The sequence below is a fragment of the Anarrhichthys ocellatus genome, unplaced genomic scaffold, assembly GCF_004355925.1.
Source record: "Anarrhichthys ocellatus isolate YVR2014 unplaced genomic scaffold, GSC_Weel_1.0 scaffold15, whole genome shotgun sequence".
Taxonomy (NCBI): domain Eukaryota; kingdom Metazoa; phylum Chordata; class Actinopteri; order Perciformes; family Anarhichadidae; genus Anarrhichthys; species Anarrhichthys ocellatus.
Genome location: NW_022280045.1, coordinates 6,832,611 through 6,858,258, shown reverse-complemented (window position 1 = coordinate 6,858,258; position 25,648 = coordinate 6,832,611). Strand labels below are relative to the sequence as shown.

At 41.5% G+C, this 25,648-nt stretch overlaps 2 protein-coding genes and 1 non-coding gene across 11 annotated transcripts in view; 1 reads left to right on the top strand and 2 right to left on the bottom strand.

Annotated features, from left to right (window-relative positions):
• On the top strand, positions 1–14,973 carry LOC116387499 (homer protein homolog 3-like). Of its 3 annotated transcripts, none has more exons than XM_031854671.1 (11): positions 1–2,930; positions 3,050–3,098; positions 6,375–6,516; positions 8,009–8,140; positions 8,309–8,413; positions 9,141–9,149; positions 9,569–9,702; positions 11,760–11,916; positions 13,557–13,664; positions 13,800–13,880; positions 13,974–14,973. In XM_031854671.1, exons 2-11 carry the CDS (start codon positions 3,076–3,078, stop codon positions 14,157–14,159), a joined length of 1,077 nt encoding a protein of 358 aa, XP_031710531.1. In that variant the 5' UTR covers positions 1–2,930; positions 3,050–3,075; the 3' UTR covers positions 14,160–14,973. The 3 variants fall into 3 exon arrangements, with proteins under 3 accessions (XP_031710531.1, XP_031710532.1, XP_031710529.1); XM_031854672.1 differs by having other exon boundaries at positions 6,375–6,531; positions 9,590–9,702; XM_031854669.1 differs by having other exon boundaries at positions 6,375–6,531.
• A 2,737-nt stretch (positions 14,974–17,710) lies between these two features.
• On the bottom strand, positions 17,711–17,784 carry trnan-guu (transfer RNA asparagine (anticodon GUU)). The gene has a single exon. It is a non-coding gene; the product is annotated as a tRNA-Asn (tRNA).
• Positions 17,785–18,773: 989 nt separating this feature from the next.
• LOC116387495 (ceramide synthase 2-like) overlaps positions 18,774–25,648 on the bottom strand; it is a 15,220-nt gene continuing 8,345 nt past the window's right edge. For 3 of the 7 annotated variants that reach the window (XM_031854663.1, XM_031854661.1, XM_031854664.1), the window contains 10 exons: positions 25,255–25,422; positions 23,993–24,110; positions 23,118–23,236; positions 22,485–22,542; positions 22,337–22,387; positions 21,439–21,531; positions 21,146–21,274; positions 20,419–20,528; positions 20,118–20,271; positions 18,774–19,963 (listed from right to left, as the gene is read on the bottom strand). In XM_031854663.1, coding sequence (XP_031710523.1) covers positions 19,745–19,963; positions 20,118–20,271; positions 20,419–20,528; positions 21,146–21,274; positions 21,439–21,531; positions 22,337–22,387; positions 22,485–22,542; positions 23,118–23,236; positions 23,993–24,110; positions 25,255–25,422 — 1,219 coding nt within the window. In that variant the 3' untranslated portion in view covers positions 18,774–19,744. Of the gene's footprint in view, positions 19,964–20,117; positions 20,272–20,418; positions 20,529–21,145; positions 21,275–21,438; positions 21,532–22,336; positions 22,388–22,484; positions 22,543–23,117; positions 23,237–23,992; positions 24,111–25,254; positions 25,579–25,648 lie in introns of all 7 variants that reach the window. The other 4 variants (XM_031854665.1, XM_031854660.1, XM_031854659.1 and 1 more) reach the window with 2 other exon arrangements.

Below are 25,648 nucleotides of genomic sequence, written 5' to 3'. Positions count from 1 at the left end.
GGGGGGGGGGCTGTGTCATCTTGTCCATCGTGTGTCCCTGAACCCTCTAAGATCTCCAGGTGGTATGATTGGGAATCTTGCTCCAAAAGCTGAGAAAGATGGAGAAAAAGTGTCTCACACAAATGTCCTCCAAGCTAACTCAACCGGACGTCTTCTGTGACTTGGAGAGTGAGGAAGGAAACAAAAGGGGACACAACCCTTGAAAGCAGTTGATACGGCAACTATTAAACTCAAAGGCTTGAATTGAGGCTCTGATATTTGATCACATCTAAGCAATCCAGGAGAGAAGAGTGTGGAAACACCGTTTGGCTATTCAGGTGAACTCAAAAGTGCTTGTGTGGTGTTGTGCCTCAAAGAGATCAAATGAAATATGAGGATTACGTAGCCACGGATGATTCCATTTTCTTTCTCAGCTTTGAGCTGGAAGGTTTTCTGAATAAAGGCTGTTTTCATTGAGGTACTCTGTGGTGCAAGCTAGTGTAGTCGGCCGTCTTTCAACGCAGGTTTCTCAAGGTGCAAAGAACAAGTGGTGGAATTAGATTTTAAAAACATAAATGTAAAAGAAAAACATCTTTGTCTCCAGGTCTGAGGAGGTGAGCTCCAAAGATAATGAGTATAGTGAGACAATTTAGTTTTTGTTCTTCTAAATGTGTCTTCTTAGTGCTGCAAAAGAGTGAAGGTGAACACCATAACCAGCTTATAACTGAAGGAAGCGGCCATTCTTCTCTGCTGACCCTAAAGCTAGCAGACGGGGATCATCTTGAGCATGAATAGCTAAAAGCATCAAATAAGCCAAATCAAGAGAGCAGTTATTCCCAAAGACTCCTCCAAAAGTTCAAAAAACATGCATACATGAGATTATTTTATGTGCAAGTTAAGCACCGGATTATCGCAGTAAAGTGAATTAAGAGATCATGACATTGAGTTTTCATGCCCATGGACCCGGTACGAAGGATGGTGACATCTTTTTAAATGCCACATCTCAGTAATGTGTTTAAGAGAAACTCGATCATAGATTTCACCGTGTGAGATGATAGTGAATGATATTTAACATTTTAGAAAGCCCCATGATTACATCTCAAGAGGTTACACGTTGTACGTGCACTGTGAACTTTGGCAGAAAAAGCTCTTAAGACACGATGAACCGAGTGTAACATTGTGGTCTTCCCTTATTTATTATTATTGATTTTTTATTATTTATTTGGACCTTTGTTGACCTAAAGTCTTGCACTTATAGTAAAGTGTGAAACTTTAGTAGTAGTTTATCATGTCATGGGCTGAACAGTTAGTTTGTTCTGTAACTTTGATAAACATTTGTGTTTTAGTTTCACCTGCACATGCTTTAGTTTAGATGGACACTCGTGACGTTTCCATTAAGCTTGTTTCTATCAGTATTTCATTATCTTATGAGGTGTAATAACTACTTATATTCTCATGCCATCGAAACACACAGCACTGAAAACATCACTGTCAAACCTGGAGTCGTTTTTCACTACGAGCTACCTGACCTCTGACCTAAAGCTGGTTTCAATAAGCTTAACGTCCCGTCATGAATGCTCGTACAGAATGAAAGAGAAGAAAAAGCAGCTACAGGGATTTCAACACATTTCTGAAAAACGTGTCACTAACGAGCTATTTTCCATGTTTTTATTCCCACAATAATGAACTACTAACCAAAGCAGCTGTGCATCAGTACATCTTACTGCGTAGGACATCACATTATTAATACTTTTCTCTATGAATTTGTCTGTAGAGAAGTATCTGTTTACCCTCTGGATAAGATCACCATTACTAGCTAGAAGCACTCATTTGTTGCCGTATTTAAAGTCAAAGTCTTTTAAAGAATATAGTAAAATACCAATAAATGTCGACTGCATCCCTCACCTACACATACACAGTAGTTTGTGCATGTCCTGTGACTTGAAGGTAACTTTTTGAGTTGGATGTTTTCCTCTTGTACATTTTTGCTCTGAAAGTCTTTGTTTGACTTATTGCTGTTTAGAACTGAAGTGAAAAAGTTTTGTGTCTGCACCGTTTTGTGTATCTGCTGATCGATGTCCGTAGTGATACGATTATGCTCACTAAAATGCTCCTCTTGATAATCATGGAAAATTAAAGTTTGCTCATTGTTTTTGCTCATTCAGCTTGACGTCACTCTTGAATTTGTTATTTGTTTTTCACTCATGTTGCAGATGGATTCTTATTATTAGCATGAAATGCTCTCAAATAGGAACTATTGCAGTTATAATAATGCCTAATGATAAAAACAACAACATTGTTTTACAGCTGCAGTATGATTCTTAAGTCTTTTTAGGCCATGACTTTTCTCTGGGGATTATATTTCATTAAGCCTTCAAACTGTGAGCGCAGAGCAGACCTATAGGATCCAGGTTGCAGTATGCACACATGCAGGCTCATTGGCTGCAGGCAGGTTGACACACTTTCCCTGCTCCACCGCCTCGTGCAGCTGTAGCGGGTGCTCGGAGCCTGTAGAACCAGCAGGTGGTACCCTACTGTCGGCCGTGTCCGACTGTTGAACGCGTGCAGCCGGCTGGTGGAAGAGCTGAAGAACTAGAGAGGAGAGATCAGACCACCGGGGGACGAGGTCAGGCGGAGAAAAGGAGAGCCGCTTCTTTATCTGGGAGGAGATGGACGCACGACGCACCGCGGTCGCTTCACTCACCGAGGTAAGCAGTGTTGCCTCCGCCGGGTTGTGACTCTCCGGGCACCGCAGAGGTGACCGGTGGACGCCGGTGGCCCGGACAGGACGGTTGCGGACACTTTGCGGGCTGCAGCAGGCTCAGTGCCCCCCCCCGGAGAGAAAAGCATCTGGTAGCTCAGACTGAAAGAGGAGACGGGAACACCGACAGCAGCGCGGAATTATTGTTGGATACAACACAGACTCACTTAAGGGTTTACACCGAAATGGGGTAAGTGTGTCGACATGTGATTATGACATTTGATGGCAAAGAGCTCTGTTCACGTTTTGACCCAGATCAAATACTTGTTGGGTTAATGAATGCTGAACTCTCTCTCTCTTGTATTGTAGAAAAGAAGTCTCAGTCACCTTGTAAGATGTTTCCTCACCACAGAGAAAGGTAAGGACACTTTGAGTGTCAGTGTGAACATCTTGGTCCATATGACATTTGATATAGTACCACTCCACATGAACCTGAAATAGAAAAAAAGTGGAAAGTCTGTCTTAACTTGAAGAAAGTTAAGTAATGGTAATAATTTCATGTTATTGTAATTCTGAAACGCAGATATAGGGAACTTGCTTCGCATCAAAGGATTTTTCTGTGGAGCAGTGTTGTGGTTTCTTTTGTACTGACACAGATTCAGCGGGGTCATTTCACACTTGGCAGATCTTCTGTAACCTTCTTCCTCTTTGTGGCCCCAGAGCGCTCATACTATCTGATCCATAATTCTTAGTGCTCTCTTTAGTTTATTGCAGTTGTAAAAGGCCCATGAGCGATGGTGCAGAGGACTAAGCAGGATCAAATTGCTCATTTTCTTTACAATTAATGTCTGATTAGTTAAATATATGTGTAGTAACAAAGGTGTGGTCGCACTTCATTTCTTTTGGCAAAACTGGAGGATTGGTGCTAAATAAAAGTAGCAACTTTGCATTCACTGAGAGATCTGGCGTCCTAATGTTTACCATCTGGTTTTAAAAGATTTAGATAGACCAGATTGACAGGAGAAACCCAGTAAAGCAGATTGTGGCTACTGGATTGTGGTAGGAATTAGTGTAGTGGTTCATCATGAGGGGCAGCTGCGTCCCCCGTCCAATCACTACCAGGCTTTGTTATCCTTAAAGACCCCCATTCAGCCTGGTAGCCCACATCCATCTGCTGAGGATGAAGGTCGAGTGACGGAACACCAACTATGACTGAAGATTAGCCGGTTTAGACGCAACGGTTAGTTGCAGCCCCAGTTTTGTCAGTTAATGAATTAAAAGTGTATTTTCTTCTTCATTTACTTGACCCGACCCTCGTGGAATTATTCAGACATACTAATAAACAGCAAATCAAACATTTCGGTGTATAAACCCAGCAGCACCTGACTTCATATGAACAGCCGACATATAATGTCCAAGGTGGTCTCCAACAATGGAAATAAAGCACATACATACACTAGTATGTAATAAAAAAACAAAAACATTTTCAAATAAAGCTCAATGCTTTTTTCCAGTAAAATATTGTATATTTACATTACTACTGACTGATGATGTCGTCAGGGTCACTCTGACATAGGCTTCAAATATTTGACTGAAACCTTTTTTTTCTTTTTTTAAGCTGGGGTCATGGAGGTTGAAAGATGAGGGTATTTAACAGGAAGGGGAAGTCTAATAAAAGATGCTGGTGAATTGCATTCTGGGAACTGTAGGAAGCTTAACTCATGACAGGGAGTAAAAGTCAGGATATCTCGACCTCTGCTGCGTCAAATTTGATCCTTCTTGTTTTAATCTGTCGCACAAGCCGCTCAACTTTATGGGAGTGCAAAGGAGTGCTCCTTTAAAATATTTGATGTGTCTTTAAGTTGTGCTGCTTCTTGTTCCCTCTAATATTACAGTTAAATGTATGTCTATAGAGAGCCAGAGAACAAATCTCACTCCCAGCTTCAAACTGCACTCATCGCTGTCTTGTCCCAGTCAGACCTCAGATCAGTGAATCAGTGGTTGCAGCAGGAGATCCACTGATCACAGGGAGGCTCACTGTGAGATGAGAAGGAGAATCATAGTGCGAGTTATTATCAGACTATCAGCCATTGAAATGCCACCGTTCACATCAACATCTTTACAGTCGGCCCTTGAAACACTGTATGTACGAGCCCGTATTATGCTTTTTCTTTTATCATAATCTCCTGCGCCGACAAACACACAGAGAGACCATTATTGGATTTGTGTGTCACTAATGGGGTCAGATATAAATGTACAATGACTGGCCACGATAATGCCATTCTATTGGGAACAGCCTCTGCAACGTACAATTGAGAGTCTTATCAATGTCAGTATTGTCTGTACCGGAAAAACTCCCACATTTGAAAGACATTTCAGAGAGAAGCTGTTTACAGCGAACACCTCAGCGCTGCATGTCTGGAGCTTCCTGTGTGCCATATTTGTTATGAAGACATGGACAGTGAGATAGTCGGTCCAGTTTGATCGGCCGTCACATTGACATTGATCTGTGAGCGTGTCAAGGATTTATTTAGCTACGTTATTCATGTTGTTTGCCACTTTAGCGGTGTGGCTCTATGGACGGTAATGTCAGTCGACTGGCCGTTCCACCGCTTTGATCCAGACTGGAGTATCTCAACAGCTATTAGATGTTCCATGAGACAGTCGTGGTCCTAAGAGGATGTATCCTACCGACTTTGGTGATTTGCCTCTAGTGCTAACAGGTCAAAATGTGTCTTAATACTTTGGTTTATGACCAGATTTGCAAAACTAATCCCATCAGCCTCAGCTTTACTGTGTGTTAAGCGCTAATTAGCAAATGTTAGCACGCCCAAGTAAGATGGTGAACATGGTAAACGTTAACATGTGAGCATTGTCATTGCGAGCCATGCTGACGTTAGCACTTACCACAAAGCACTGCTGTGCCAAAGCACCAGCATGGCTGTCGACTCTTATTTTAAATCAAAGTGTGGGAATGCACAGTGCTGTAAATGTACAGTCTGGACACCAGCTGAAGAGGAACAAGGGAGGTAAAAAGGGAGAAAGAGCTTTAGCAGTCTTGCTCCTCATACCACATGACTGTGGCTAAACCACCTCCCAACACTAGAGACTTTGTTGCTTTGATATATTTACCTTGTATCCAGGATACATCTCTGCAAATACTGGCAGGGGCAGAGCAGAGGGTGGAGGGTGAACGACTCGGGAGAGGGTCCAGAGCTTTTTAGTCAACATGATTTGCCAGCTAAGTCACAGCCCTGTATGGTGAACGACGCAGGGAAACGTGTGGGAGACAGCCAAAGGAGGATTCCAGCATCTGTCCCTGGATGGCAGCGAGACAGATGGAGACGTACCATTGGGAAAATAATGAAGGATCTCCTTTTTAAACAAAAGAGAGACACAATTTGAACAGAGTTGCATGATAATGGGTTTTAATGGAGGGCGGTGTAAATGTTTTTATGCTCAAATCCGAAGCAAAAACACATTCTTGTCGATGCAAAATACTGTTTCTCTTGTTTCGCACGATTTAAGAATGTGCAGAACTTCCTCCTCTTCATCAAAGTTAACTACATTATATTCAGCTGCTTCTAAACCATTGTTAATATACCGGATGTGTGAGAGGGTTTGCTTTTTGACATTTCCAAATACAGAAACAATTTTCTCATCATCATCATCATCCCTGTGCTTCCTCCGCCAGGGAGCAGCCGATCTTCAGCGCCCGGGCCCATGTTTTCCAGATCGACCCCGCCACCAAGAGGAACTGGATCCCCGCCAGCAAACATGCCGTCACCGTGTCCTTCTTCTATGATGCCAACCGTAACGTCTACCGCATCATCAGCGTGGGTGGTACCAAGGTGACGCGGAGGGAAATGATAGAGAGATGTGTAAATTCCACAAAGAAACTATCCTGAAATGATCTACAAAGACACATCAAATAGTCCCAGTAGATTTGACATCCAGAGCTAAAATGTGAACCATGTATCAAAACACCCAATTTCTGAGGGATTTTCTCAAAGTAGTGTTATTATGTGGAAGAAATAAGAAACGTATAGTGTATAAAACCCACTGTGGGTGTCAACAAATCAGCAGCCAGAGCGTCTTTCTCGCAGGCCTGTGGATTTAGATTATGAGGAAGAGGCCACATCAATCGCTGGGGAGGGGGGGAGGGGTGGGGGGGGGTCTATTTGATCTCCTCTGAGCACCTCTGGTCTGACCCACATTTCTGACTCCCAGAAGGCTGTGCGAGGTGGCAGTTGGTCGCTCAGCAGCCCAATCCTGCCAGGACTGGTGTCTGCTTCCACAATAATCTTCCCTGCTGCCGCCGCCGCTGCCCAACATGTTGTGTCAAACATTTCACCGCAGACTGTGGCGTTCATGTCAATATTATTTGGAGAAGACAGAAGGACGAAAAAGCTCTTAAGCTGCCATTGCCCTGCAATTGTTGGATTTTACATCAGGTCCATTTTTTTCAGGCTGGAGATGACGTAAAAAGGTTTATAAATAGGTCCGCTCTAATCATTTTTCCTCTCATGTGGAGGGGGGGGGGGGGGGTGGTTGCCTCTACTCTGAGTTTGCTTTGAACAATAAGACAATGATTGTGAGGCGGCAGAGCTTCAGTTTTTGATTCAGATTCAAAAGAACAAACGTGTCTCAAGGGAGGAAGTGCTTCAAAATAGATTATCGACAGGAATCCCAGAGGAAACATATTGCTTCGCAAATGTCACCACAAGCACAGATGTTTCCCTGCATTCTTTTCTTTCCCACAAACATGTCAAATATGAAGGGTTATGTAGGTGCTGTGTTCAAACAATGACACTAAATTACAGTAGGAAAATATATAATCAAGCTTCTCAGCAGTAGTTATTGTTATTTACTGCTGCAGTCTCCAAAAGGAGAAATCCAAAATGTGAATATTCAACAATATTTAAATGTATTTAAAATAAATGAACATTTTAGGTAATTCAATCAATTATCTGATACCTATGATACACTGTTGTTGTTACTATGTTGTAGAGTATCGCTGGAATCTATCAACTGATTTTAAAAATATTTTACTCATCGTAGTTCATCAGTTTATTTGCTTTTGCACCTTTGCTGTTTTCCTGCATCAGTAAAAATTACAGTTTGTCCATAATAGTGCTGTCGGGTCTGGAATGACATAGTAAATTGAAAGCCTAGAGTTATGAAATGTGAGCTTAAATAAGGAATGCTAATTAATCATTTAATTTGATTTGTTCTGTCTGGATCTGCTGGTGAACTACATCCCCCTCATCTCTCTGTTACTCACTGCAGTGGATCCACCTGAATTGTGTGTTATCCCTGCATTTACAGGCAATCATCAACTGCACCGTTACACCCAGCATGACATTTACCAAGACGTCTCAGAAGTTCGGTCAGTGGGCGGACAGCCGGGCCAACACTGTGTACGGACTTGGTTTTGCTACAGAGCAACAGCTGCATCAGGTAAACTAACCCAATGTCAACAAAGAACGAGAACACAAAGTGCTGATTAATACTTTAGGAAATCCATTTTATTTCTCAAATCCTCTCAATCCTTCCAGGTGTCTGGAGGCCAGTGAGTGCTGCATTATTAATGTTTCATTACCTGAAACGTGTCCTCCTTTTGAAAAGTTCTCAGATAAGTTTAAGGAGGTGAAAGATGCAGCTCGTCTGGCGCGAGAGAAGTCGCAGGATAAAGAACTGGCCAACACGGCGCTCTCCATCGCTGCTCCACAGGTGAGAATAAAAAATAAAACATGAAAGTAGAGCAAGCCTCTGCAGGTATCAGGCAGAAAGTGTAGAAAACAGTGTCACGATTCACAGAAACATCCAGTGATGCATCTTTGTCATGTTAGGATTGAGGAGGTATTGGCCAAGGTTAGATGAATGCACCTCTGTTGCTTTGCAGCAGTTCTGCTATTAGAAAGGGCCACTGTTATTAAATCAAAGGAGGGATGAAGAGAGAGAGAGAGACAGGAAAGACGAGCTGGGTCACTTGTCTCAGAGGTAAGACGAAGTGAGGGAAACTAGGGCGATGGTAAAATTATCCCGAGCCGCTCAGCGGTGCGACGCTGCCTTATGCTGCCGAGAAGCCTCTGACTCAAACACTGTAATGATGAAAATGTCGTCGGCTCAGGGCTCTTTAGATCAATAGAGAATAATTACCCATCAGTTACATCTGCGTGGTCACGAGGAACATGACAATTTCCTTCTAATTCTACGGCTGAACAGATTCCAAGTGACGTCTCTCGCTCCTCGTCTTTATCGATTTGATGAACGCATTGGAGACGCTCCCGACACTTGCCAACTGCGTCAATTAGTTTGCGCTTGATGCTTGCTCAGTGCATAACTGCTTGTGGTTGTGATATTCTTGTAGAGGTCTTTGTTTGGTGAGCTTTGTGATGACATGTTTCTTTGTGTGTTTTTTTTCTTTTTCTCTCCACCTGATGGATTTCCTCTGTAGTACTCACAGGTGAGTCTGTCGTTGTTTTATCTTCTAACTTCTGAAAAGAACGTATTATTAGTAATTTTTTTGGCCCCACACAAAACAGAAACTGAAGAAAAAGGAAATATGTGAGCAAATATACAAAGAAAATCACCGTCAGTCTCTGAACTTTGAATTTATTCACACCTGCTGTGATGGGCTCATCAGAATAATACATCTCACAGCACCATGAGTCCATCCTAGTTCTGCTGCATAGCTTTCCTTTGTTTAAATGTGTTTTTGATTTAATCATTGCGCAATCTTCACTTTACTTTAATGTGAAAGCGATTAGGATCTGACGGTAGTCCTCGTAAAAAGAAGCCGCCTCTCTTCTGTCTGAATAACCGCTCGGTGTTGTCATGCTGTGTGTGCTACCGGTAGAGTCCATTTACTGATGTGTTTCTCAGGACCTCTCTGATGAACTCCAGTCTCCACCGGTGATGTGTGTGAACGGACCCGAGGACAAGCTGTTCCGCAGCCAGAGCGCGGACATCACCCTGTCCGCTGAGAAGGAGCGCATTAAGAAGATGCTCTCTGAAGGGTAACTGAGTTATGCAGACACACACACACACACACACACACGTCACATCAGAGTGGAAACTGAAGGGAGCACAAACACTTTCTTCTCCTTCTCTGCTTGTTTTGTGTCGGTGTTAAGAATCTGGTTTCACTTTGGGGATTGTGTGTCTACTTTAAAAGTCTTGCATTGAGAAAAAATTGTGTGGAACTGTGCTTTAATTGTAATGTTTGACTATGGAAACAGTAGTTTCATACATGCATAGATTTTGCAAGTTGTTAAGAGTGGGTTGATGGCATTGATAGAATGCATTTTAATTTAACACTGGATGCTTTACACATAAACAGAAACTGGACCACAGAGAAACTGCAAACAAACCTCATCCTCCATCTGTCCAAAAGAACATTTTTAATTATGTATAAGCACATTTCATTTGAGGTGCTAACCTCAGATGTTCATGTTTCATCATAGAATAAGTGATTTTCATGAATAGATAAGGACATAAAAGGAGCTTTCAGCCACATCTCATCAGTGGATGGAGAACATACGAGAGTGGTATCGATCTTCTCATCTAATTCTTGGCAAAAGAGATGCGAAGTACTGTGTATTTCCCAAAATGTCTCCACATAATGCCATTAAAGTATTTTATTTAGAAAGCTATAAATCAAATAGTTGAGAAGGAATGTGATTTCATATCAAGTTAGTCAGAAATTGATGACAGAAATGTTAGTAATTGGGCCGGTTTGTACCAATAGTTGTCTCACCAAACAGATGAATCATCCTGGTGATGCTGCCGGTACTCACATTGCAGTTAAGAGAATATCAGATTTTGTAACATCAGCTAAACTGCACGAGGTTGCTACAGATGTCGTACGATCGATACTATTGATCGCACCTTTGTTGTGTTACCTTTAACGTCCGTGTTCCCAGCAGAGTTCACTGAAGTGTTAACATGCTTTTCATTCTGAGGCTTCGTAACAGTTTGACGTTATTCGATTTGTTAAGCTCTTCAAGTCCGCGGAGAGGCCATTGTTGAGGTTTCACTAATTATTAACATCAGATGAAGCTCGTAAACATCTCCTCATTCAGCCGGTTTGAGCCACTCACGATGCTTTTACATCCTGCGGTCCAATTATGACAACACAAAGCTGCTCCTTAATGGTTACCATGGTAGACTGTTGCCATGGGACAACCTCAAGCTTCCTCGATGTAAAAGAGACGAATCAACAGAGAGAAGCTGCAGATTATACCGAATACCATTGAAACTGCTGACATTAAATGATTTCATGTCTCTTGTGTGATGTATAGATTCAAGTGGTTTATAGTTGTACCTGTGAGTGTAGAGTATACAATGATTGTAATACAGTGATTGTAATACAGTGATTGTAATACAATGATTGTATCATGTATTAGGACTCAATACATTCAAAATGCAGTCTCATGTACGATTCAGCTTTAAGCCACAAGTGACGCTTCATGCTCACAACGTTTTATGAGTGTCAGCAGGATATTATCATTGTTAGGGGAAAAACTACACTAGAAGACTCTATGGTGCCGTATTTACTTCGCAATAAACTTGGTTAATGACGACTATTTGATTAAATTTACGAGAGACGTGTCATCACTCTAATTTCCTTTCAAAAATAGTCTCAGTGTCACATTCAGTCTTTTGATGAAGATGACTTTTCGATAGTCAGCCCTCCAGGATTAGAGGATTACCGCGGGAACAGTTTGGTCTTGTTTGCTCTCTGGGAATTTGAATTCGTGCATCTTTGCTTTGTTATAAGAACTGTGAAATGACCTTCAGTCTGGACAGTGGGTGTGCTGCTGCAGGCTGCTGTATGGATTTCTTAACACTGTTATAGTAGCTTACTGCTTGTGTTAACCAGGCCAACAGTCAAGCAGTAACATCTCTAGTAGCTATAGTATTCAGTAAACATTTGTCTCAATATTGCAATGTTTTACACAAGACAGAGTTTGGCTTCAAATATGTATAGTAAATATGTGTCATACAAGCCATATTATCATAAGGCTTGCATTTACAATATTATATGCATCATGTAAATATGTGTGTTTTTCAGGTCTATCTGTGAGATGAACCTGGATGCAGAGCTCTTCACTCTGCAGGACAGCAACACCAAACTGGTGGCAGCTTTGCACGAGGCTAATGCTAATGTGGAGCAGTGGAAGAAACAGCTGACAGCGTATCAGGGGGAGACGGACCGACTCAGAGAGCAGGTGAGCCCTCTCCTGTGTCTGACAGGTACAGAGGGCACTTTGAAGCGTGCACACCCTGAACACTCAATTAGCAAAAATCTATTCCTAATTTAAAAGTAATTCAAATATATCTTGTCACATATTAGTTGAGCTTTACTTTGGAAAAAAAAAATAAAAAAATACATAGGTGTTAAATCAAGAGGGGCAATTTTTAGAAACCCAGGTACCTAAAAGGTGCCCGGATTTCATACATATCACGTCTGCAGCAGCAACAGACACTCTGATTATTGCTAAAGTACAGCTTCGCTCAAACAAACAAGAGCAAGGTGATGCTGACCGGACTCTGTTGGTTTCAGTAATGACCGAGTCACACGCCGCTCTCTGCTGCTGAGAGAGGTCATGCTGGTTTTGATTGGCTCGTCACTTAATTTCCTTGATTTGAACCCACTTGTGTAACAAAATATAAAAAGGACTGGCTGGTAACGCACTTAATCATTCGTTGACAAGACTTGTGCTGCAGGCGGTTTCCCTCCAGAGCTTGAGTCAAGGTCTTCCCCTGCTGGTTGAACCCGGTTCACCAGGCACACGGCAATGTCACGTTTCACCACAAGGGAGTTCGGTCTAAATACCCAGAACCTTAGGTGTGTTGTACACTTAAATTACCTCTCAGGTTCCAGTGACTTCAGATGCCTCTGGCCTCTCTATCCTCACTCATCAATAAAAGGTATTTTCTCATTTGCTGGTAGCTGGTTCCTCTGGGAGCGACCTCGCCTCAAGCTGACCATTACAAACCTCTCTGATTCAATGCTTTAATACCTTGATAACTTTCCATTACAGCCCAGCTTTACAGTATCGATAACTCATTTTTAATTATCCCTCACTCGTCTGGTATTTCAACAAGAAACAGTTTCCACCGTTTTGGTCCACATCCACAAATGAATTCATACGAGTGAGAACCTTGTCTCCGTCTCCTTTGGACCGAGCTCGTTCCCTCTATCTGAGGAAGGGGACCAGCTGGCTGGAAATGGTTCACGTCTCTGGGGTGGTGTGAGAGGGAGAGGGGTTTGTAGGACAGCAATATCCTACTTTCAATGCCCCAGTTAGGAAAAATGAAAAATCACCAGAGGGAGCTGGCATCCGCTCGCTTCTTTCTCTTTCTTTTTTCTTCTTTCTACCGCTCCTCGAGTCTCAGCCATACATGGTTTGAAATAATCCAGCCTGTCTCTGTCTCTTAGAGGTTGTCCTTCTGTTTTTCTCTGATTCATGAGACCCAGATGACAAAGCAGTGAGGATTTCACCTGATAACACGATTCATCTGCCTGTTGATGAATCCCAGTTAAAGTTGTAACATTATTTACTTGTAGATAGTGAAGAAAAAATGACGTGTGGATAAAACTAAAAACGCGTGAGGCTATAGAAATAATAAAACACAAATGGAAAAACAAATTCAGACATCGGTAAAGAAAAGCAAAAATGAGAGCGAGTATCGAGAATTATTTTCAATTAGGTTGGCTGAACTCAAATTAAAAGGTAAACTTTCAAGCGAATAATTAGTCTCTCTTCATTTTAATTTAATTTAGGCCTTAATGTTTAACAATACTGAATGCTAAGATTTCCATGTGAATATCCCACATGCTGAATATGACTCTGTGTGTTGTAAGGTGTCTGAATTAGAGGCCCACGGAGGCCATGGCCCCAGTGACCTGCTGAAAGACGAGCTGACCCAGTCCCTGGAGGAGCTGGAGGCCCTGCTGAAGGCCAAAGATGAGGTTGGTGCTTATTGTTCCATTTCCATCATCAGCTGGGAGACGGGGAGCTGTAACGTTCATCACAGGTGTTGATGAAAGATTCCGCTACTCAAAGTGTACCTTTTTAAAAAAAAAAATTTAAAAAATCTTTTCCAGGAAATCCACATTTTGCAAAGCAAGAAAGTAGAGTACCACGAGATGGAACACGACCGGGATGAGGCCATTCACAGATTACGGGTAGGAGTGAGATAAGTACCGTACGCTTTCATACATTATGCACACTTCTGTTGAGTAACAGCGGAATAATCAACAGCCTCTTCTTCTCTGTAGGAGACGGAGATGCGCAACGCAGAGCTGGAGCGCCGCATCCAGAACTCAGAGCAGAACCTGAATAACTCTCTGGAGGACCGGGATCGCATGGACTCTGAAATCCAGAGGGGCATCGAAATTCTGGACATCAAGATCTTTGACCTCAATGATCTTCGCCAGAGTCTGGTTAAACTCATAGACAAATGAGCGGGAAAATGGGTCAATATCCAACCCGAGATGGAACAGATGACGGGGTTAAATATGTTGTGGCCCAATGCAGCGCGGGAGTAAACAAAGATGGAGCTGGTCCCTGTCCTCTTCAAGCACAAGAACCACCTCGGCTGCAGGGAGGGAGTACGTGGTTTTGCTTGTCCAGTCTAATGTAACGCTTCATGTTGCTTTCAAGGGTAACATTCAATGCAATAAACCAACTTTAAGGTAAGTGCTTAACACCGCTAGACGTTTAATACAATTGGTGCTTGTAGTTTTTCATAAGTGTGACTTTTGTACACCAAATGGCAATGCAGTGTCAGTATGAATAAGAGGCCTTGTGTTGTTTTTTTAAACTGACAGGTGATATTTTAACATCTTTAGAGCAAAACGAGTCCATGAAGTGAATGCAAATGAAAAAGAGCACAAGACAAAATGACTTCAGAGAGATTTGCCTATTTAACAGCCTGCCTAAAATATATAATTATTACTGATTTAACACTCCACAACGTTTGATTTGTGCATATATGTATGTGTCAGTAAAATGTATGCCACACAACTTAAACATTAGAGCTTAATAGTGACACCAAAGATCAAATGTGAGGAGCAGAGTCATCGATGAGGTATTTCAGTCTGTTATCACATCTTCATTTAAGCTCATAAGAATCCTTTAAACCTAATATTCGTGACAGTAACCTGTAAGTAGATATGATGCAATAAGTAATTACATTTAGGATAAATAAGTAGTTTTCCACGTGATATAAATTGATAACGCTACAGCTATTAAGTAAACACAAGAAATAAAAGTCATCACTTAGAAATACAGATAAGTTTAACTGGTCCCGTCTGAATAATGGTCCCGTGCATCGTATCTGAACAATCCGCTGACGTAGTAACTCATTCAGGATAGACGCAGTCATGGAACTTCAGCAGACATCTTCTGCCTTCTGTCATTTCTCAGCACGTTACCTTTAGCTGTGGACAAAGTGCCACACGCCTTGTGAGTGTGGCTGGACTGTTTGAAGAGCGATGAAAGTCTGTCATCACACAGACTCTATTGGTTAACATGATGCTATGTGTGCGTGTATCTTTTCAAGCCTTATTGTTCTATTTCATGGATGGTTGTTGATAATCATGCCAGTCTGTGTCTCAAGCTTTGAGCTGTTGTCATCGCAGTTTGGAAATAAAAGCAAAGAATACACTCAGTCCGTCATTTTTATGTCCCTTTTCCTTGTGTTAACAGTTTTGTTCCCCTTTATGCCTACCATATCAATCCACCAAATGGTTTCAGCATTCTGATTAAATGATTTATATTATTTACCTTTAGAGGTTCACAGACCCAGCCACAAAATCCAAATTGATTTTGTGTGTTTGTCACTGATTTAGTCTCCAGGTAATGTCATGGAAATGTGTATCTGCACTGTAAGAGTTGGAGAAGCAGGTTAGTGACCTGAAGGTTGCTGGTTCGATCCCCAGCTGTGCAGGATGAATGTGTTCGTGGAAGTGATGCTCTACTTCACCTTCTTGTATTATTTTCTACCACTGAGGTTTCCTCCAGCAGGGTGCTCACCCCCAACTGCTCCAGTGAAGGGTGCTTTGTGGCCCTCGGATCACACTGTTGTTGTACTGGACAGCTTCTAGTGAATGACAGTGAACATGGCATTCCTGCTAAAGAATTTTCTTTTTGTTTATGGTTTTTAATTGCGTTTGTGAACCCATCTTCCTGCAGCAAATGAAATTCACCTTGTTTTTTTTAAACCAAAATGTATTATGTCAATTTTCGTGAACGATTCCTCCAAGCTCTCAGATTTCATATCAGATCCATCGTGATCCTATTTACTGCTCACCTGTCATCACGTCTGGACTGACACTGTGATGAAGTAATGATATTGATACTTCTACATCATCTTTAAATAATTTGAGTATTAAAGAAGCAACTATCGCTTACCTAAGCGCTCAGTATGATTTCACACACTATGGACACCAGTCTGTCCACCTTCCCAGGTTTATACTGTCCATGTAGACACACCAACCCGTGATGTTCGGTTTCTGTGTCATCTATGATTTCAGGTTGATAAGGTGAAAGAAACGTGCTGAAAATGTGTCAATATGCTGTCATTTGGTCTATTGGAGCTGCTGCGTTCACAGAACACGCCCACTGGTCTGAATTTGTCACACAAACCAGCAAAACATTGTGAAGAAAACTGTAACTAAGAAACCATCTATTACTCAATCTCGCTTGTCAACATGTTTTATTGGCAATATTGATTCCAGCCGTCTACTTCAGCTTCTTCTTGGGTCCGACGTGATTGGTGCGGCAGTCGACAGCACGAGGATGTAAAGGAGCACAGCACCTGCATGAGAGGAGCAGAAATAACCGCCGTCGTCCTGTCGCTCTCATCCATGAACGTGTCAATGTCTTCATCTCGTTTTCTCTTTTATAAGCACACAGCCAATACCAATCACATCTCCACCGCTCCTCTTAATGTTTTACTGTGCACTTAAACTCTACCAACAAATCTACAATGTGATTACATGCCAAGTGCAGTTTTTATCAGAAATTATCTAATTTCTTCTCTCTAATTCCAGTAAAATAAACAAAGTCACTAGAAAGATGATGTAGAGATAATGTCAATGGGTTCTCTGATTTATCAATTTGTTTTTGGGAAATCATAGTTGCACATGAATCTGTGCATGTAAGGACATTTTTAATAAAACGTCACCCTAGCTGATGACACAATATATTAAATATCAAATGACATGTGCTCAGGCTAAAGAGTACCTTCCTTGTCTTGGATTTTGGCTTTCACATTGTCGATGGTGTCACTGGAGTCCACCTCAAGGGTAAGGATTTAACCCGTCAGCATTTTCATAAAAATCTGCATCTTTGCTCACTAGAGAGAAGCCAGAGAATGTGTCAGTCAGACTAAAACGGGCCAATAAATACACAGAAGTCACAGTAAAAGCAAACTGAGAAAAACTCTTTTGTTAGGATTGTTTGTTGTGCTTTTGATCATATATTACTTCCTCATATTTATTGATTATCCAGGTATTGATTATCTGCTATACTTTATTCACATAGGATACTTTACATAAAGAAAACATATAAAAGCTCAAATACTACATCAATACGCAAGTGTTGGGTGAAACACAATTATACACAGCCCAAAACAAAACACAGCATAGTTAATAGACCAACTTTTAACTCACACTTTTGTGTATTTTCCACAATCAAACAAAAACAATCACTTAAGAAGTTATCAAATCTGTACTTACTTCGAGACCATTCACCAGCGGTAAGGCAAAACAGGAACTAGATGAGCCCCATACTGTGCTTCAGCACGGGAAACAAGCTCATCCAGCGTCCGTATCTGGTCCGCTGATACATCTGCACAGATGAAGGAAGGTTGGTGTTGATCTTAAGTGCTAACATGTTAGCGGTAACGATCGGATATTAGTTACACGTGCATGCGACTGCTCACAAAATGTATCATCACTGTAATAAAACGGGGAATTAAATTAATAGATATGAAAAGAGAAAAGATTTCCGTCCCTGGGTGGGCTTGAACCACCAACCTTTCGGTTAACAGCCGAACGCGCTAACCAATTGCGCCACAGAGACAACTGTACAGCAGCTGTACCTCATAAAATATAAAAATACTAATATCTGTACTGTACAATACACCAGGAAATATCGGGGTTCACGTCATCATGTTAATCACCGATACAAGAGCGCCCCCTTGTGGACACCTCGGGTTAAGCGAATTGACTGCATTTAACTTCTCCACCGCTAGGTGGCCAATCATCGGCGAAATATAAACAAATGTAATTTAAATTAAAAGAGATAAAATCATTAGAGGCATTAAAATATAGTCACCAACAAGAGGCTAAAATGCGCGTGGAGGGAAACCGTTACATGTGGTCGAGCGTTAACTTTAAACGGTGAACGTTTTATATCGTACCACACAAAGCTAACCTGCCTCATGTGCGCTAACATGTGCGCTGCGTCAAGCTAACGTTATTATACTGTAGTCAGTATTCAACGCGAGCTATATAATTGTCAGTTAGCTTAAAATAGTTGACTAGTAAACTTAAATACAGCCCACTAAGTTAACGGTAACACTAGCAATGGCAGTCTCAGGTGTTCGCGTGGGCTGGTCCGAGCTTAGTTAAACTGAACGAACCACTTAGCCCGAACAAAGAGTACATTTCTAATTAGTTGCACACACTAGTAATAATAATATTTAGTACAACACTCACTTCTGTCGAAAAGCCAGCAAATAATCGCTCAGCATCTCTCCACTTTCGGACTGTCGGACCAATTGAAAAGAATGTCAGGAGCCGTGAAGAACATTGATCACGTGTTAGACTGGGAAAGGTGTGGATCCACCCTCACACACGATATTTAACCATAACTCATCAAACAAATAGTACTTATGTGTAATATGTCTCTTAATGCCACCTCAGTCAATGACATCATCTTTGATACGATTAGTTACATATCTACAACATGTCAGGATCGCACCCAGCCTGTTAGCGTCAACCTGGTGTGAGCCACGAGATGGCGCTGTGGTACCACCTACCCGTAGAAGAAGCTGCACAGCGTCAGTCTGTGGAATTTATTTATCCATTGCTGTGCAGCAGTTGCAGTACAAAGTAGGAAAGAGTACGAATATAAAGAATGCTTCACAAAAATAACAATAAGCTGCAGATCCAAAATATATTACAATATATAGAATGTCAAAAAACAGGTTAGTGGTATGGATCATAAATATTTACAGCGTAACAATCAGGAACAATAGGTAGAGCATCAATACTAATTAGTATAAAACAATTAATGAAATGTAACTTGTGAAATAAAAAGGTTTGCATTTATTTTAGCTGTCCAATGACGGACTGTCTACGTATGATTTAAAAGAGTAGTGAATGAAACAATTGTAATTCTACTGTATCACATGTATCACACAACTATTTCAATGACTTAAATCATCACAAGAGACAAACATAGAAAGAGTAATAGCATGACTGTGTTTCCTGCATTCAAATGTCTATACTGGGTCTTACATGCTACTGTGCTATTTCTTAGTTAGAAACTCCTTTTTTGTCTTCAAACATGTGCTTTGTTGGCTTGCTGTTTGACAAATAGTGTAAACGGTCTGCAGCGTAGGCTACAACGAAGAAAAACAACAGGCACTGTGCACTTTCATGATTCCCAGAATTGTACGTCACACTCCCAGACTACCATCCGTGTTTACAGAAAAGTGTCCCAGTGGCCTTATGGGTAAGGCACTGAACCTCAGAGCCAGGAATTGTGGGTTTAAGTCCTGTCTGGGGTGCGGAGCAGAGTGGCGGAGCAGAAGCATCCTGGGCCCAAAACCCAGAAGTAAATAGATCGAAACTATCCTCTGCTATGTCAGAATGTTACAGAGAATAATGATGAAACGTAGCACCACGTTGCCTAATTTCACTCTCCATTAAGTGTGACGCACAGTGGCATCAGCATAACTGTAGTAAATAAGGTAAAGGGTCACGGCGGTCATACACTCGATAAGTAAACCGTGGCTGTTTCAATCATCAGGACTTTACTGAGCTTTACGCATCTTGTCGGCTACAGATGCCCTGTGGTTGGTCAGGTTATTTAGGACACAGCTGTTGGTCAGCATCGACAGTTTGGAGTTCATTTTGTCTTTACTTCTCTTCCAACAATAATCTCCTCCTCGATCCGCATTTTCCTCTTCTCCTTTATCGTCTTCTTCCTCCTCGACCTCGCTCTCTTCATCACTGCGCTCATCTTTTTCCAGCTGGAGACAGAAGCAGATACAGAGTTTAATGTGTGTGACTGAGCTGAGGATCCAGGGTTATCTTGGATGTTAATATAGGACTCCACATGTCTTAAGCTACTATGTAAATATTGCAAATATCTGCCCTGTGATTTATTTCACTGCTGATTCTCACCTTGCCTTTCAGGAACTTGTAAACCATGCGTATGATTAAACCAGCCCAGAAGATGTGAAGAGCCTGCAGCACCATCAGCAGGATGTTGAAAAAGTAGTAGCCGGCAAAAGGTTCAAACTCCTCCATGGACAGCACCAGGGAGGTGTGGATGATTCTGTAAGTAATCGAATCATAAAAGTAACGTTGAAAGAAGCGTCTCTGACAGCAGACTTACAAGTCACCCGTGCTGCATGTAGTAGTTAAGTAGTAGTTAAGTATTTCAGCGCTAAACATGGGAAACCAGCTGCAGAGTAAACCTTACTTGCTGGGGAAAATCACCAGTCGAGTCACAAGGAAGGCAACAGCAAACACAACAAACAGTGTGTCACAAGTCTTCCTCCAGCCAGTGCCGTAGTTGAACATCTTGGCAGACTGCAAAAATACAAACCGTAATTGAAGCTATATGTAAAGCGAAAGTAACCAAAAAACATTAGTCAAGCATCAGGCAGAAAGAGTTAATGAGCGAAGACTGGGGATTAGAATAAAGTATTAAACAGGCAAATATGTCTTCAACAAGATCAAAATGAGCATCTGTGCTTAATGTCCTTTCAGTCTATAAAGAGTCTGTAACACGAGCAGACTTACAGGATATGCACTACATATATGAAGTGTTATCATTATTCGTATGTCTTTATTGTTGTCAGCTTGGGCTGCTCAAGTGCTTTTGGCTATCAGGCCTCAGTAACAGGGTCTGCCTGCTCAGACTAGATACTTTTGTTCTAAGAACAACCGGGAGCACTGAGTGAACCCCTGACTGCAGTGTACAAAGTTTAGACCGTTTGAAGGGCTACACAGAGGCAGACAAATGGCTAACATGGAGGTGAATCTATAGTGACATGCCCTGAAGAGAGTAATTATCGTTGTGAGGTCCCATGTGCCTGTTTAGCTGTGGCTCTAGAGCCTGAATGGATGACATTAGACTCTTAAGATCCACCAATGTTACATGAAAGCAGCATGACAGTGGGAGAGTATTGGAGATGACGTGTTACCTCGAGCAGGATGTCAGAGGAGTCGTGAAGCAGCATGACCAAGGTGCCGATGCGAATGTAGTTGGCACAGTAGGAGAAACTGAGCAGGAAGATGGTGGCCAAATGGTGGATCACCTGTTCTTTAAAATCCTGGCAAAGCAAACGTGTAGATTATCGAGTCACTTATTAACCCATGTGTTAAGTCAAGGCTCTCATTAAAACAGAAGTGCAAGCCATCAACTGTGAAATATGACCAGGCTGAAGCAAACATTGGGCTAATATATTATTTTATACCCTCCTCTATAGCTCCTCACCTTCCTCTTGATGTCCACAGGGATCCGAAGGAGCAGAGAGCCATAAAACCCCAACTCAAGCATGTAGTACCAGTAATGAGCTCTCTCCATGGGCTGCGTACAAACATCATTCAACAGTCAATAAAAAGAGATTCAAAGACACTTACTGGTGGCACAAAAATGGAGCCATAGCAGCAACATTGGTAAGCATACAGAGGAACAAAACTCTAAATATAGATGAGAAATTGCAGGTTACATCCTTTAAGCGTTAAGATTTGTATCATCAAGCTTTAAAGTCTTTAAGTTTTGGACTTTGGGTCAGACAAAAGAAGACATTTGGGCTTTGTGAAACTGTAACTGCATTTTCACTTATTTGTTTATAGACCGAACTATTAGTCTGCAGTGAATGCTACGATGAGCATCAGGCAGGCACTGAACACTTTCATGATTCCCTGATTGTACGTCACACAAATATAGAAGAAGATGAACTCAAAAAGAATGAGTGCCAGTGTGATTTGTGCACAATGACTTCCCAGCAGCCCCAGAGGCCTGATGGACGAGACACTGGCCTCCTAAATTGTTGTTTGGCTTGAGTTCCCAGCTGCCTGTGCAGCAGAAGCGTGCTGGGCCCATAACCCAGAGGTTAATGCATCGAAACCATCTTCTGCTATAATTGTTGTTATTACAAAGGAACTTATTGTCTTGGGGGGGTGAAAATATACATCACTTGCAGCTCTAAAATGAAGTTTAACAAATACATTGTGAGGGCTGGGAGTTACTCTAGATGCAGAAAGAGACTGAAATTGCAAACTTGATAGCAATCAGATTAAAATGGCAGGAGTTTTGATCACATCTTAATAATGAAATAGGACACACTAATTATCCAAAGCAGTGGCATGCTGTTACTGTAGGTCTTCACCTGAACTGGATATTGCTGCCAACATTCCCTGCGGTCCCAGAACCATGGGCTCTGTGGAGAAAAGATAAAGATAGTTTTAAAGCCATAAAACGTAAATCTTAAATAGCATATGGTATTGCATTACAACTTTTTTGAAACTCATACTCACATCAATCAAACACGCTAGTCCAGCCATGAACGCTGTGAGGTAGAAAAAGAACCTCCAACTGCAAAATAAAACACTTCAGATCATACATTTGGAAAGTCTGTAGAAGCAAGAAATGTGTTATGGTTGTGTGTCTGTCACTAGGGCACTGCTGGTGACTGTGTGTGTGTATGTGTGTGTGTGTCACCAGGACTTAGTGGGTAATTAAAATCACCTGCGCACCTGTTGCTTAACAGTTGTAGGTTTGTAACTGAAAAGAGGAGCCCCTATTGTCTGTTGACCGCTACCACCCTACAATCAGTCCAGCTGCAGTATCTGACAGCATCATGGAAGGTAAACCTGTTTTGTTTGTTTGCAATACACAAAAAGAATCACAGATGATCTTTGTTGACACGTTGGACAAACCTCCCTGCGTCAACCCTCTCTGTTGATAGTCGCTACAACAATGTCTACACACTTATCAACATAGCTGGATCTCTTTTTGCAGTGGTGAATCCTGCAAGTCTAGTTCTCAAGGCTTTTCCCCCAGTTGTCTAAGGATTTTTGGTGACGGAAGTGTTCTTGAGGATAGTCATCTGTAACCTGGACAGTGATCGGGGCTGTGGAGAGAGAGAGAGAGAGAGAGAGAGCACTCACGCAGCTTCAGCAAACTTCTTGGTGAAAGACGGCCTGTCCTGGTTCCTGCGAAGTCTGAACCAGGTCTCAATCTGCCTCTGGGTTTTGCCACACAGCAACATCAAACGAACAATTTCACTCTAAAACAACAATAGGAGGAAGAAATGAATGAAATGGGGAGGGACGGAGAGCTGAAAGCAATCTTTAAAGATACTAAGTATAATGTAATCAAAAAGCGGCGGAGAGCTGAAAGCAATCTTTAAAGATACTAAGTATAATGTAATCAAAAAGCGGCGGGCATGAAGGAGGAAATGACAAAAGGGGAAAACAGATGGAGGCAGATAAATCATATCGACTATGGATGCTGGTGTTAAGTTACTTCCAAAGTGTTGTCGTAAAATAAAAAAGTAAACATGTTAGCCGAACAGGTGACGCAAATTAATTATCATCTGCAGGTTTAAAACAAACAGGCCTGCTGGGATTAGTTAAATGTGGTCGTGTGAGGCAGTAAAGCGTTTTTATATTCTTTGTTAGTATTTTGTATAAAGATAAAGAAAAATAAATGTGAGGAATATTCCGGAAGCATTTCTAGTTTATCTATAAACCGAAAGAGAATAATTAATGTGTACATAACGTCTGTAAATGTAGTGTTTTCCTCCAGGAGAGGTTTTTCCAGGAAGAAGGATGTGTTACCATCACAGCCAATCTTGTTCCTTCTTTGCTTTTCACACAGAAAAAGAAGCCCCAGCAACAAACACGAGGAAGTAAATGCTTAAAATTAGCATTATTAGAAATTTAAGAACATCCTTCCTTGATCCTTTTCCAACTTCTTTTGGATGATGTGAAAAACGTGCTACAAATTGAATGCATGAATACTGAGGCCTTTTCAGACGAACCTGTGTCGGTTGTCTGCTCCTCTGGGTGTAAAACGACTCCAGCTGCGGGGAGGGGGCAGCAGTCACTTGTAATCTATTCTTCACCCCCAAACATCTGCCCATGGGTGGGGCAAAAAACCTGGAGGCAACAAAAGAGTTTACACAAATGATGATATAACGGTAAGAGTCCTGCGGGACAGTCCGGCACCAGCCTGTACTTGTTTAGCCATACTCCCCCATACATAATAAGCCTAAAGCAAACACTTCAGGATAACTGATGGCTGTACTGTATGTACAATATATGTGTTAAAGCAGACAACAATGCAGTTTGTGTGCATGTATTTATAGTGTCAACACTAAACTTGACAGATATTTGTGTTTAAGATAAGAATTTTAATCACAGGGAAGAAATTTAGCATTACAGCACAAGACACAGTCCAGAGAAGTGGAAAAAGATATACGTATAAATGTGCACAGATATCAAATATATCAATGCTAGACTGTATACTTTACGGTACTCTAAACCAGTGTTAAAAATGTGTTGTATAGTGTATAGTATATACAGTATAGTAGAATAGTATGTATGCAATATGAATACAACCAAGCGTAATGTGAAAAACAACAAATATAATATACCTCACAGAGTAAATATCTGATATCAGAATACAACAGAATAAAGTAGCATTGTGTAGGAATAACAATGACATTTTAATTAGCTTTAAAAAGCCATCTGATTCCACCGACTCTTCACTGCTGTAAATGTTACAACAGTGAACACTCTGGGGATGCAATCAGCCAATCAAAACCCCTGAAGAATATCTGTGTGTGTAAAATGTCTGTTGTTATGCACTCCTAACAAGCCCTCTGAAACCACCTATAGTTTCTCTTCAAGTTGATAAATCATTTGATTTTGGAAATAAAGTTCAATCTGAAAAGCATTGGATGTGGTAAAAGCAATTAATACAAACAAAATGTGGTTTACAGCTATAATAAAATTAAAAAAAATAGAGAATCCTCCATTTAGGTCAGAATATTTCTATTTCTGTCTCTTTTTATTCCCTTAAGGCCTTTTTCCCTGATTACAGTGTCTGCTCTGTCAATCAACTGCTTTTGGAACCAAGTCAAATTAAAATGGCATAAAAAAAAACTCAGATAATTGTGTTTCTTAAAAGAGGGCTGGAGGTGATATTTCAGATCAGATAAGTGTTTAATTGTCTTCCCGTGACTCGATATCCCCATAACGCCATCCAGATCTTTCCAGAACAAAGAAATCAGTGTTTTACCTCTCAAACACGTAGCGTAGGGCGACAAAGCCCAGCGCGAGGGGCAGAGCTATGAGAAGGTCGTGGGGTCGTGGTCGGTCAGAGTCGGCCAGCTGTTCCACGTCACTCCAGGTCACACCTGGAGGAAGCCAGTAGTCCTGCCTCCATACATCCGGCAGCAGGTCCATTCTGCTGCGGGATGGACAGGCAGAAGTGTTGAGGATTAAGTAGAAAACAGAGGTTTCCACATAGTTAAGCCTCAGCCCGACCAAATGTGAGTTCATCCAGGTAAACCCCATCTGGGTAGTCCGGTTGGATTTAAGTAAGCAGTGAGTGGAGTGAAACCTGTGACAACCAGTGTTTGATTGTGTGTGTGTGTGTGTGTGTGTGTGTGTGTGTGTGTGTGTGTGTGTGT